The sequence below is a fragment of the Phocoena phocoena genome, chromosome 10 (assembly GCF_963924675.1).
Source record: "Phocoena phocoena chromosome 10, mPhoPho1.1, whole genome shotgun sequence".
Lineage (NCBI taxonomy): Eukaryota > Metazoa > Chordata > Mammalia > Artiodactyla > Phocoenidae > Phocoena > Phocoena phocoena.
The window spans coordinates 69,605,996-69,620,339 of NC_089228.1; the positions used below are offsets into that span (position 1 = coordinate 69,605,996).

At 42.7% G+C, this 14,344-nt stretch overlaps 1 protein-coding gene across 1 annotated transcript; it reads right to left on the reverse strand.

Annotated features, from left to right (window-relative positions):
• Nucleotides 1-6,153: 6,153 nt before the first annotated feature.
• On the reverse strand, nt 6,154-14,124 carry SAYSD1 (SAYSVFN motif domain containing 1). The gene is made up of 2 exons (XM_065886389.1): nt 13,918-14,124; nt 6,154-6,504 (listed from the first exon to the last, which is right to left on the reverse strand). The coding sequence occupies exons 1-2, from the start codon at nt 14,122-14,124 to the stop codon at nt 6,154-6,156; spliced, it is 558 nt and encodes a 185-aa protein (XP_065742461.1).
• Nucleotides 14,125-14,344: the final 220 nt, after the last annotated feature.

Here is a 14,344-nt window from a genome sequence, read left to right on the forward strand (position 1 = left end):
ACTCTCCATAATGATAAAGGGATCAACCCAAGAAGATATAACAATTGTAAATATACATGCACCCAACATAGGAGCACCTCAATGTATAAAGCATATATTATATAAGGCACCTCAATATATAAGGTGTAAATTATATATGGCAATATATAAGGCAAATGTTAACATATATAAGAAATTCTGGGAGACTTTATTTAACACCCCACTTACATCAATGGACATATCATCGAGATATAAAACCAATAAGGAAACCCAGGCCTTAAATGACACATTAGAGCAGATGGACTTAATTGATATGTATAGAGCGTTCCATCCAAAAGCAGCAGAATACACATTCTTTTCAAGTGCACATGGAACATTCTCCAGGATAAATCACATGCTGGGCCACAACGCAAGCCTCGGTAAATTTAAGAAAACTGAAATCAAATCAAGCACCTTTTCTGACCACAATGCTATGAGATTAGAAATCAACTACAAGAAAAAACGTGCAATAAACACGAACATGTGGAGGCTAAAAAATATGCTACTAAATAACCAATGGGTCACTGAAGAAATTAAAGAGGAAATCAAAAAATACCTAGAGACAAATGAAAATGAAAACACAACAAACCAAAACCTATGGGACACGGCAAAAGCAGTTCTAAGAGGGAAGTTTATAGCAATACAAGCTTACCTCAGGAAACAAGAAAAGTCTCAAATAAACAACCTAACCTTACATCTAAAGCAACGATGAAAAGAAGAACAAACAAAACCCAAAGTTAGTAGAAGGGAATAAATCATAAAGATCAGAGCAGAAATAAATGAAGTAGAGACTAAAAAAATAGAAAAAAATCAATAAAACTAAAAGCTGGTTCTTTGAAAAGATAAACAAAATTGATAAACCTTTAGCAAGACTCATCAAGAAAAAACGGGAGAGGGCCCAAATTAATAAAATTAGAAATGAAAAAGGAGAAGTTACAACCAACACCATAGAAATACAAAGGACCATAAGAGACCACTATGGGCAACTATATGCCAATAAAATGGACAACCTAGAAGAAATGGACAAATTCTTAGAAAGGTACAATCTCTCAAGACTGAACCAGGAAGTAACAGAAAATATGAACAGACCAATTACAAGTACTGAAATTGAATCTGTGATTTAAAAACTCCCAATAAACAAAAGTCCAGGACCAGATGGCTTCACAGGAGAATTCTACCAAACATTTCGAGAAGAGTTAACACCTATCCTTTTGGAACTATTCCAAAAAATTGCAGAGAAAGGAACACTTCCAAACTCATTCTATGAGGTCACCATCACCCTGATACCAAAACCAGACAAAGATACCACAAAAAAAGAAAATTACAGGCTAATATCACTGTTGAACACAGATGCAAAAATCCTCAACAAAATAATAGCAAACTGAATCCAACAATACATTAGAAGGATCATACACCATGATCAAGTAGGATTTATCCCAGGGATGCAAGGATTTTTCAATATCCGCAAATCAATCAGTGTGATACACCACATTAACAAGTTGAAGAATAAAAACCATATGATCATCTCAATAGATGCACAAAAAGCTCTTGGTAAAATTTAACATCCATTTATGATTAAAAAAAAAAACAAAAGAAACTCTCCAGAAAGTGGGCATAGAGGGAAACTACCTCAACAGAATAAAGGTCATATATGACAAACCCACAGCTAACATCATACTCAAGGTGAAAAGCTGAAAGCATTTGCTCTAAGATCAGGAACAAGACAAGGATGCCCACTCTCACCACTTTTGTTCAACATAGTATTGGAAGTCCTAGACACAGCAATCAAAGAAGAAAAAGAAATAAAAGGAATCCAAAGTGGAAAAGAAGTAAAACTGTCACTGTTCGCAAATGACATGATACTATACACGGAAAATCCTAAAGACACTACCAGAGAACTACTAGAGCTCATCAATGAATTCAGTAAAGTTGTAGGATACAAAATTAATACACAGAAATCTGTTGCGTTTCTACCCCTAACAACAAAAGATCAGAAAGAGAAATTAAGGAAACAATCCCATTTACCACTGCATCAAAAAGAATAAAATACCCAGGAGTAAACCTACCCAAGGAGACAAAAGACCTATACTCCAAAAACTATGAGACCCTGAAGAAAGAAATCAAAGATGACACAAACAAATGGAAAGATATACCATGTTCTTGGATTGGAAGAATCAATACTGTCAAAATGACTATACTACCCATGGCAATCTACAGATTCAATGCAATCCCTATCAAATTACCAATGGCATTTTTCACAGAACTAGAACAAAAAAATAAAATTTGTATGGAAACACAAAAGACCCCAAAAAACCAAAGCAATCTTGAGAAAGAAAAAGAAAGCTGGAGGAATCAGACTCCCTGACTACACAGCTACAGTAATCAAAAGAGCATGGTACTGGCACAAAAACAGAAACATAGCTCAATGGAATAGGATAGAAAGCCCAGAAATAAATCCATACACCTATGGTCAATTAATCTATGACAAAGGAAGCAAGAATGTACAACAGAGAAGACAGTCTCTTCAATAAGTGGTGCTGGGAAAAGTGGACAGCTACCTGTAAGAGAATGAAATTAAAACATATCTAACACCATACACAAAAATAAACTGAAAATGGATTAAACACCTAAACGTAAAACCAGATCCTATAAATCTCCTAAAGTAAAACATAGGCAGGACACTCTCTGACATAAATCGCAGCAATATCTTTTTAGGTCCATCTGCTACAATAATGGAAATAAAAACAAAAATAAACAGGACCTAATTAAACTTAAAATCTTTTGCACAGCAAAGGAAACCATAAACAAAACAAAAAGGCAACCTCCAGAATGGGAGAAAATATTTGCAATCGATGCAACTGACAACGGATTAATCTGCAAAATATAAAACAGCTCATGCAGCTCAATATCAAAAAAACAAACAATCCAATCAAAAACTGGGCAGAAGATGTAAAAAGACTTTTCTCCGGGCTTCCCTGGTGGTGCAGTGGTTGAGCGTCCGCCTGCCGATGCAGGGGACACGGGTTCGTGCCCCGGTCCGGGAAGATCCCACATGCCGCGGAGACGCTGGGCCCGTGAGCCATGGCCGCTGGGCCTGCGCGTCCGGAGCCTGTGCTCCGCAACGGGAGAGGCCACAGCAGTGAGAGGCCCATTTACGGAAAAAAAAAAAAAAAAAAAGACTTTTCTCCAAAGAAGACATACAGATGGCCAAAAGGCACATGAAGAGATGCTCCACATCGCTAATTATTAGAGAAATGCAAATTTAAACTACAATGACGGGGCTTCCCTGGCGGTGCAGTGGTTGAGAATCTGCCTGCTAATGCAGGGGACACAGGTTAGAGCCCTGGTCTGGGAAGATCCCACATGCCACGGAGCAACGAGGCCCGTGAGCCACAACTACTGAGCCTGCGCATCTGGAGCCTGTGCTCCATGACAAAAGAGGCCACGACAGTGAGAGGCCCGCACACCGCAATGAAGAGTGGCCCCCGCTTGCTGCAACTAGAGAAAGCCCTCGCACAGAAACAAAGACCCAACACAGCCAAAAATAAATTAAAAAAAAAACAAAAACCAAACTACAGTGAGGTGTCACCTCACACTGGTCAGAACAGCCATCATCAAAAAGTCTACAAATAATAAATGCTGGAGAGGGTGTGGAGGAAAGGGAACCGTCCTACACTGCTGTTGGGAATGTAAATTGGTGCAGCCACTATGGAAAACAGTACAGAGGTTCCTCAAAAACTAAAAATAGGGCTTCCCTGGTGGCACAGTGGTTGAGAGTCCGCCTGCCGATGCAGGGGACATGGGTTCGTGCCCCAGTCTGGGAAGATCCCACATGCTGCAGAGCGGCTGGGCCCGTGAGCCATGGCCGCTGAGCCTGCGCGTCTGGACCCTGTGCTCCGCAAAGGGAGAGGCCACAACAGTGAGAGGCCCGTGTACCATAAAAAACACAACAAAAAACAAAAAAACTAAAAATAGAGTTGCTATATGATCCTGCAATCCCAATCCTGGACATATACCTGGAGAAAACAATAATTCAAAAAGATACATGCGATTAGAGACCTAAATGTAAGACCGGACACTATAAAACTCTTAGAGGAAAACATAGGAAGAACCCTCTTTGACATAAATCACAGCAAGATCTTTTTTGATCCACCTCCTAGAGTAATGGAAATAAAACCAAAAATAAACAAATGGGACCTAATGAAACTTAAAAGCTTCTGCAAAGCAAAGGAAACTACAAACAAGATGAAAAGACAACCCTCAGAATGGGAGAAAATATTTGCAAACAAATCAATGGACAAAGGATTAATCTCCAAAATATATAAACAGCTCAATATCAAAAAAACAAACAACTCAATCCAAAAATGGGCAGAAGACCTAAATAGACATTTCTCCAAAGAAGACATACAGGTAGCCAAGAAGCACATGAAAAGCTGCTCAACATCACTAATTATTAGAGAAATGCAAATCAAAACTACAATGAGGTATCACCTCACACCAGTTAGAATGGGCATCATCATAAAATCTACAAACAACAAATCCCGGAGAGAGTTTGGAGAAAAGGGAACCCTCTTGCACTGTTGGTAGGAATGTAAATTGATACAGCCACTATGGAGAACAGTATGGAGTTTCCTTAAAAAACTAAAAATAGAATTACCACATGACCCAGCCATCCCACTACTGGGTATATACCCAGAGAAAACCATAATTCAAAAAGACACTTGCACCCCAATGTTCACTGCTGCGCTACTTACAATAGCCAGGTTGTGGAAGCAACCTAAATACCCATCCACAGATGAATGGATAAAGAAGATGTGGTACATATATACAATAGAATATTACTCAGCCATAAAAAGGAACAAAATTGGGTCATTTGTAGAGACACGGATGAATCTAGAGACTGTCATACAGAGTGAAGTAAGTCAGAAAGAGAAAAACAAATATCATATATTAACGCATATATGTGGAACCTAGAAAAATGGTACAGATCAACTGGTTTGCAGGGCAGAAACTGAGACACAGATGTAGAGAACAAACGTATAGACACCAAGGGGGGAAAGCGGCAGGGAGTGGTGGTGGTGCTGTGATGAATTGGGAGATTGGGATTGACATATATACACTAATATGTATAAAATGGATAACTAATAAGAACCTGCTGTATAAAAAAATAAAATAAAATTCAAAAAAAAACAAAAAAACAACAACAAAAAGATACACACACTACACCCTTCTTCACTGCAGCACTATTTACAATAGCCAAGACATGGAAGCAACCTAATTGCCCATCAACAGAGGAATGGATAAAGAAGATGGATATATATACACACAATGGAATACTACTCAGCCATAAAAAGGAATGAAATAATGCCATTTGCAGCAACATGGATGGATGGACCTAGAGATTATCATACTAAGTGAAGTTAAGTCAGAAAGAGAAGGACAAATACCATATGCTATCACTTATATGTGGAATCTAAAAAATGATACAAATGAACTTATTTACAGAACAGAAACAGACTCACAGACGTAGAAAACAAATTTATGGTTACCAAAGGGGAAAGGTCGGGGGGGAGGGATAAATTAGGAATTTGGAATTAGCAGATACATACTACTATATATAAAATAGATAAACAACAAGGACCTACTGTGTAGTACAGGGAACTATACTCGATATTTTATAATAACCTATTTGGGAAACGAATCTGACAACATTATAAATCAACTATACTTCAATGAAAAATAAATTCATTTTAAAAAGATTTAAAGAGAATATTTACTTGATACAGTCTTGATGTACCAAACGATTACTTCAAACAGCTGGGTATTTTAAAGTTATCTCCCCAATGCCCTCTTAGTGCTCTAAAAATCACCTCTCTCAAATAAAGAGACAAACAGGTCTCCTTTCTTAAGCATGTAATTTTTATAAATTGCATCGGACCCACAGTGAATGTCTTCCTGGGAGTTTCACCAAAACCAAAAAGAACTTCTGATATAAAACTGCAGCAGGAGATCGGGGAAAGAGTGTGGAATTGCGGGGTCACAGAACTGACCCGCAAGCTGTCCTTAGTCAAACCCACAAGTCGGTGCCCCAGGGGTGAAAGGACCTTGGGAGGCCAGCCGACAGCAGGGCTGGTCCTATCTCCCCTGCAGGGGTCGCAAGTGCAGCTCGCGCTCCAGCTGCTCGGCAGTCAGGGTACCCTGGATGGCCTCGCAGCCCGGGTTGAACACGGAGTACGCGCTCTTCTCCCCCTCCGTCTTCTCCTCGGGGCCTCGTGTTCCCACATACATCCAGTAGAAGAGGGACAGGACAAAATAGGCCAGGCCAAATTCCAGTTGCACAAACAGTCCCAGCAGGACCAACCAGAGGAGCACCTTCAAGAAGGTGATGTTGGTCAGGAGAGACTGGTCCTGCGGGGGCGGGGCCGGCGGACGCTCGGCTGGATTCCCCGGTGGCTGTGACGCTCGGCCCCCAGGCCGAGCCGCTCCCTAGGACACACACAAACAAACCAAAGTAAGAATAATGGGCAGTGGGGCCGGGAGGATCAAAACCGATCTGGAGAGACAGCTGTCCTTGCTCTGGAAAGGCTTCTGACTCATCTGTGTCTATTTTCTTGCCCTGCTCTCTAAAACAACCATCTCCAAACAACTCCTATGCATTCTGCTCCAACAGAATCAAAACTGATCAGTGAGATGTGAGCCGATGAAATCCTTACAGCGTTCAGAGGGATTCCCATCCGAGGCAGACATTTCCTCAGATTAATCTGTTGCTAACAGGAGCTAATTTGTGCCTGGTACAGAGACTCCCCTGTAATTGATAAGGCAGTGACCACATGCTTCCCACACAGCATCAATATATGTTTGCTGCTTTGTCTAGAGGAGCTAAAATTTTGTTGAGTGACATGATTCTAAAATGAAGACTACACCAGAAACAGGAAACAAAAATCCCTTCCACACATTAAAAATAAAGTCACTTATAGCCACAACCTTTCCATCCCCTGTGACCATCCTACACGACCCCAGGATCTCCTAACTGGACTCCCCACCTCCTAACTCTTCCCTCCCCAAACCATCCTACGTACAGCTGCTAAATGGATCTGCTAAAACACCCATCAACCCCCTGCTCACAAACCTTTGACAAATTTTTATTGCCTACGGGTTAAAATTTAAACTCCTTGGGCTGGAATCCAAGGCCTTGCATTCACTCAACAGACAGAAATGCCAGTACACAGACCCCTGCGCTGTGTGCTAATGGGAGACACAGGTACTTAAGGAGCTTTAGGGTGCTTGATCTCCAGTCCAGTATTTTGCAAACTTTTTTGGGTATGACCCACAATAAGAGATACATTTTGTACTGCAACCCCACACATATATATCAGGGGAAAAAAAGGTCACAAATCAACAAATACCTTCCTTACATATGAAGCTTTGATTCTCTATTTTTTTAAATGTAGTTTTAACAGAGGACTAGATCCTCTAAATTGATTTCACCACCCACTAATGAGTCATGACTTGCAGTTTGTAAAACAGTGGTCTAAAAAATTTCTGAACAACATGATCCACAATCTATTGCTCTATAAATGAACCCTCTACACCAGTTCAACTGGTCTTAGGACCCAGAGACATTGCCCCTTTGTGGCCAGGAATAGCCTCTGCTTCCTCTCCACTCCTCAGCAACTTGCTTCCTCCAGGCAAGCATGACTGGTGAACTGTATATGCCCCGACCTCCTGGGCCATCAAGGAGGGTGCCCCCTCTGCCTCCTAGAGCTCTGAATGGCTGTTTCTCAGCACCAAACTATTCATCATTCAAGTGTCTCTCTTTTAATACAGGTCACATGTGTCCCTAGATTGTTGCACGAGGCCCCAAGCTACCATTTATTATCTTCTGGTGTCTCCAGAGCCAAACACAGTACCCCACACGTAAGTTCTCAATACATAGCAGACTTTTAGCTCATTTATTCAATTATATCTCTTATCCTTCACGTGGCAATTGAAAAGGGACCACAAATATTATTTGGTCTCAATTAAAAATACAGGTCATCTGATTTATGTTGCTTCAGAAATTCTATATTGTTCAACCCTTGAATTTTAGTATCAATATTGTAATTATTACCTTTTCAATTAGATTGGAAAGGTTCTTAACATATAATCAACACCCCCCCCCCACACACACACATTTATTAAACAAATAAATGTCCCTTTCAGATGTAACCAGTGTGCACAACAGGGAAATATCACTGAAGGTCTTAGCAGGGAACTAATACAATCTGATTAATATTTAAGACTACTCTGGCTGCCAGGCAGAAAATGGACTGCAAGAGTAGAAGAAAGAAAATAGTTAGTAGCTCATGCAGGAGGCCCAGCAAGACAGGATCAGGCAGAGATCAGGGTGGTGACATGGAAGACGGAGAGAAATGATGGATACAGAATACATCTTAAATGTGTACGACTTGAAACTCACAGTAGACTGAATTCATTTTATTATTGAAGGAGTATAACAAGAATAATGCTATGGCCACCATTTACTGTGTGCCTTCAAGATGCCTGATCTGTAATCCAGCAAGCAGGTATTATTATTCCCAATTTACTGATAAGAAAACTCTGAGGTGTAAGCAACTCCCGTAAAGTCACACGGCTGGTGACAGGCAGAGATGAGTTTGGTCTAGCATCCTAGGATGATCTCCCTCCAAAGCCCTTTTTACTTAATTAGGGCCTTTATGGGGGGCGGTAAGGGGAAGGGTTAGAGAGCTAGAAGGAGATGAGGTGGGGTAGGGGGTTAAATGAACTGGAAAAGGGAACAAAGAGGGGGGATAAGGAAATTCCTCTGCCTCGTTTGGCATTTGTTTTAGAACCAGTGTGCCTTCTGCTGTAAAAGCAGCTGTGTGTGTTTGCAGATGACATGATACTATACATAGAGAATCCTAAAGATGCTACCAGAAAACTACTAGAGCTAATCAATGAATTTGGTAAAGTAGCAGGACACAAAATTAATGCACAGAAATCTCTGGCATTCCTATATACTAATGATGAAAAATCTGAAAGTGAAATCAAGAAAACACTCCCATTTACCATTGCAACAAAAAGAATAAAATATCTAGGAATAAACCTACCTAAGGAGACAAAAGACCTGTATGCAGAAAATTATAAGACACTGATGAAAGAAATTAAAGATGATACAAATAGATGGAGAGATATACCATGTTCTTGGATGGGAAGAATCAACATTGTGAAAATGACTGTACTACCCAAAGCAATCTACAGATTCAATGCAATCCCTATCAAACTACCACTGGCATTTTTCACAGAACTAGAACAAAAAATTTCGCAATTTGTATGGAAACACAAAAGACCCCGAATAGCCAAAGCAATCTTGAGAACGAAAAAAGGAGCTGGAGGAATCAGGCTCCCTGACTTCAGACTATACTACAAAGCAACAGTTACCAAGACAGTATGGTACTGGCATAAAAACAGAAAGATAGATCAGTGGAACAGGATAGAAAGCCCAGAGATAAACCCATGCACATATGGACACCTTATCTTTGATAAAGGAGGCAGGAATGTACAGTGGAGAAAGGGACAGCCTCTTCAATAAATGGTGCTGGGAAAACTGGACAGGTACATGTAAAAGTATGAGATTAGATCACTCCCTAACACCATACACAAAAATAAGCTCAAAATGGATTAAAGACCTAAATGTAAGGCCAGAAACTATCAAACTCTTAGAGGAAAACATAGGAAGAACACTCTATGACATAAATCACAGCAAGATCCTTTCTGACCCACCTCCTAGAGTAATGGAAATAAAACCAAAAATAAACAAATGGGACCTAATGAAACTTCAAAGCTTTTGCACAGCAAAGGAAACCATAATCAAGACCAAAAGCCAACCCTCAGAATGGGAGAAAACATTTGCAAATGAAGCAACTGACAAAGGATTAATCTCCAAAATTTACAAGCAGCTCATACAGCTCAATAACAAAAAAACAAACAACCCCATCCAAAAATGGGCAGAAGACCTAAATAGACATTTCTCCAAAGAAGATATACAGAATGCCTACAAACACATGAAAGAATGCTCAACATCATTAATCATTAGAGAAATTTAAATCAAAACTACAATGAGATATCATCTCACACCAGTCAGAATGGCCATCATCAAAAAATCTAGAAACAATAAATGCTGGAGAGGGTGTGGAGAAAAGGGGACACTCTTGCACTGCTGGTGAGAATGTGAATTGGTTCAGCCACTATGGAGAACAGTATGGAGGTTCCTTAAAAAACTACAAATAGAATTACCATATGACCCAGCAATCCCACTACTGGGCATATACCCTGAGAAAACCAAAATTCAAAAAGAGTTATGTACCAAAATGTTCATTGCAGCTCTATTTACAATAGCCCAGAGATGGAAACAACCTAAGCGCCCATCATCGGATGAATGGATAAAGAAGATGTGGCACATATACACAATGGAATATTACTCAGCCATAGAAAGAAACGAAATTGAGCTATTTGTAATGAGATGGATAGACCTAGAGTCTGTCATACAGAGTGAAATAAGTCAGAAAGAAAAAGAAAAATACCGTATGCTAACACATATATATGGAATTTAAGGGGAAAAAAATGTCATGAAGAACCTAGGGGTAAGACAGGAATAAAGACGCAGACCTACTGGAGAACGGACTTGAGGATATGGGGAGGGGGAAGGGTGAGTTTTGACAGGGCGAGAGAGAGTCACGGACATATACACACTAACAAACGTAGTAAGGTAGATAGCTGGGGGGAAGCAGCCGCAAGGCACAGGGATAGCTCGGTGCTTTGTGACAGCCTGGAGGGGTGGGGTGGGGAGAGTGGGAGGGAGGGAGACGCAAGAGGGAAGACATATGGGAACATATGTATATGTATAGCTGATTCACTTTGTTATAAAGCAGAAACTAACACACCATTGTAAAGCAATTATACCCCAATAAAGATGTTTTTAAAAAATTAATTAATTAATTAATTTAAAAAAAAAAAAAAAAAGCAGCTGTGTGTGGAAGTGTTTGTGGTCACCACAGTCACCACAGCACATATGCTGCAGTTTAGGGAAGGGAATTCCGTTCCTTGAATACCAAGCTGCTTCCCACCTCAGGGCCTTTGCACTCGTGGTTCCCTCTGAGAGGAAAGCCCCTTCCCCTCACACCACCTGGCTGGCTCCCTCTTCTACAAACCTCAGTAAAAATGTCACCACATGGACCCTTGGCCTGTCCCAGGCTTCTGCAAAAGTGGCTCCTTCTTATGAAAATGGTGAGGTCACCTCCTCAGTGAGTCCTCCCTGCCCACCCAATTTAAAGTGGCACTCTGCATCCCTCACCCCCGATTCACTATCACAGCACCCTGGGTCCCCCCCACCTTTTTGTAGCATTCATCATTCTGTTCTTTCAACTCGAAGGCAAGTTCTGTGAGAGCAGGGCTTTGTCTTTATCACACTGTCTCCTGGGATACAGGAAAGCAGCTGGAACATAGCGGGCACATGATAGGATTATACTGAATCAATGAATGCTGATGGGGGAAAGGGAAAAGTTAAAAGATGACTCCTGGATTTGAGGGGGTGATGCAAAGGCTGTGCTTGGCCAGGTGACGCCAAAGAAGGAGAGCATTTGGGCAGTGGGCCAACCTGAGCCAAGGCTTGGAGGGGAGGAATTGCAGGATGACTGTGGGCAATGGACCTTGGGGCTAGATGGTGCATTGGGGGCCTGGGAGGGAGATGGGGGTTGGGTGGGGGGCTTGGCAGGATTTTTTTAAAGTTACAGGCATATCTGTCCTAATGTGGTAGACGCTTGTCACAGAAAGAAATATTTTATTTTAGTGGACTGTTTTTCCCCAAGCTAAATTCGAGAGTGAGGGAAAGAGGTGGATGCTTCCTTGTCAATGGCCAGCAAAAAGAAGCAATTAGAAACAGAAGGTTAAAGAAATCTCTGACAAGCCACTGTGTGCCATCTAAATTATTAGGTAGAGATAGATTATAAATTAGGGGAGAAAAAAAGCAGTTTAATGAGAATTTCACACCAGAACAAACCCAGGAATGGTAGCTGAGTCAATGAAAATGAGCTTCAAAGTTCCTCATGAAAAACAGAGTAATTAATAAGAAGCACTGGAGGTCCAGCATTTCCTCTCATCCCTTTGTCAGGCCATCAGCTCTTGGGTTTTTAATAATGAAAACTTTCCCCAAGTTCAGCTTTTCTGGATCCAACTCAATGATCTCATATTCCTTTGGAAATGAGACATACAGTCAAAAACTCATTGTGTGGACTAGATACTATTTTGTAACTGGGAGAGGAAAGGAGGGAGAGGAAATGGATTCTAAAATCCTCACCAGGGACTTCCCTGGTGGTGCAGTGGTTAAGAATCCGCCTGCCAATTCAGGGGACACGGGTTCAAGCCCTGGTCCGGGAAGATCCCACATACCACAGAGCAACTAAGTCCCTGCATCACAGCTGCTGAGCCTGTGCTCTAGAGCCCGCAAGCCACAACTACTGAGCCCACGTGCCTACAGCCCGTGCTCCACAGCAGAAGCCACCGCAAGGAGAAGCCACGAAGAGTAGCCCCTGCTTGCCCCAACAGGGGAAAGCCCATGCGCAGCAACGAAGACCCAACACAGCCAAAAATAAAATAAATAAATTTATTTTAAAATAAAGAAATAAAATACTAAGCAATTGTGCTCAGTGAGTTCGAATCAACGATAAAGTCATCCCGAGACAAACTGCATGCAAGGAAATGGATTGTTTGAGACCTGCCGCACTCTCTTTCTGCAAGTCAGTTGGAACCCTGAGTGTCATGGAGAATAATATCTAATCCAAACTGAGTAACATTAAGCTCTCCTGGATTACAAAAAAAAAGAAAAATCCTTAAAACCAGATGTGGTCCAATGATAGATGAACTGAAGTAATTTTAAGAGGAGTAAGGTACATCTTAATTTTCAAAAGGAACTCTTGGCTGTTACCACACTTGGGAGGGACAGAGGCCATGTCACAGATTGCCTCACAGCACAGATATCCCCTTGATGTTTTGTCCTGTATTCCCACATAGATGCTCCAATCTCACACTCAAGTCATCACCTTGCCACCTTACTCATGAGTGAAAACGAAGATACTGAGATGTGAATAGGAAATTACCAAAGACTCACAGGGTGAAAAGGATATCATACTAATCTATATACTGTCTTCGCCTTGAACATTCATTGTTAAACTTGAATAGGGCTTGCTAGTTCAATAGTGAGACAAAGGTACATGCCACCACGGGCAGTCACAGTTACCACACTTTTGAGAATTTTGTATTCAAATGCCATTTCTAAAGCGCAGGCTATCTGGGTGACTGGCTGCGTGTGGCCCAGATGCGAACTCAAATGAAACTTTAATTACTGCCACTTTTTATCAGAATCCAATTAGACCTTTTACCCTCCATTAGCAGAGGGCTGTGACTCAACACTGTTGTGGAGAGGTTTCCCAAAGCCACCGGGGGCACAACGATAACTAAACTCGCTGTTGAGGTCCTTTCTTCCAGGATCCTAGACCCTCCCTTCAAACCTGGAGTCGGAGCTGCGTGGGTCGCGGGCTGGAAGGAAAACGTGGAAGCCACTCACCAGCGCCCATGCGAAAAGCTGGAGACGCGAGGGCCCGCCCCCGAGCTGGCGGGAGGAGCCAGCAGCCCCGCCCCGCCACCAAAGGCCCGGCTGGGAAGCTATGGAGGGAGCGTGGCTGGCTGGCCCGGCTGCTCCTTGACGCGGCGAGGTGGGGGGCTGGGGGTGTTGCCACCACGTGGTGGCGGGGCGGGGCCTCGGCGGGGCCTCGGCGGAGCTGCACGAGAGGCCAAGTCGGCGGCTCAGAAGCCAGGTACCCGGGGGTGAGGCCTCGTTCCTCTCACCTGAGCGAGGTTGGGCTGGGCCTGGGCACTCGCGGGCCTCAGTTTCCACACCAGGAACCGTTTTAGCCAGCCTGGGGCTGCCTTTGGAGTCGCAGCTGCTTCCGCCTTCTCTCCCGAGGTTTGTGCACGCAGCCTCGAAGTGCTGGGTTCGGCCGCCAGCCCGGCGCGCTTCCGGGCCTTCCGGAACTCAGCTAACCGCGTCTCCATAGCGCGCACCCCGTTTCCCGCGCTCCCGAGAACGCGCGCGCGCCCGCTCGCAGGGGCACCTGTCCCGGCTTTGCCCGGCTCAAGGCTGCAGTGCGCCTGCGTAGCGGCGGCTGTATGCTGCGCGTGCGTGTTGTGGGCCTGGGGCTCAGGCCGGGCGTTCGCCGAGTTTGTGACGTTCAGTGAGTTGAGTATACAGCTAGTTGTTCCCTCGGAAGGCAGG

Excerpts from the sequence above, each read along its gene's own strand:
- SAYSD1 (XM_065886389.1), bottom strand. The coding sequence starts at position 14,124 with ATGGAGACGCGGTTAGCTGAGTTCCGGAAGGCCCGGAAGCGCGCCGGG. Across the intron at positions 6,505-13,917 it reads CCCAGCCCAACCTCGCTCAG|GGAGCGGCTCGGCCTGGGGG; the intron begins GTGAGAGGAACG and ends TGTGTGTCCTAG.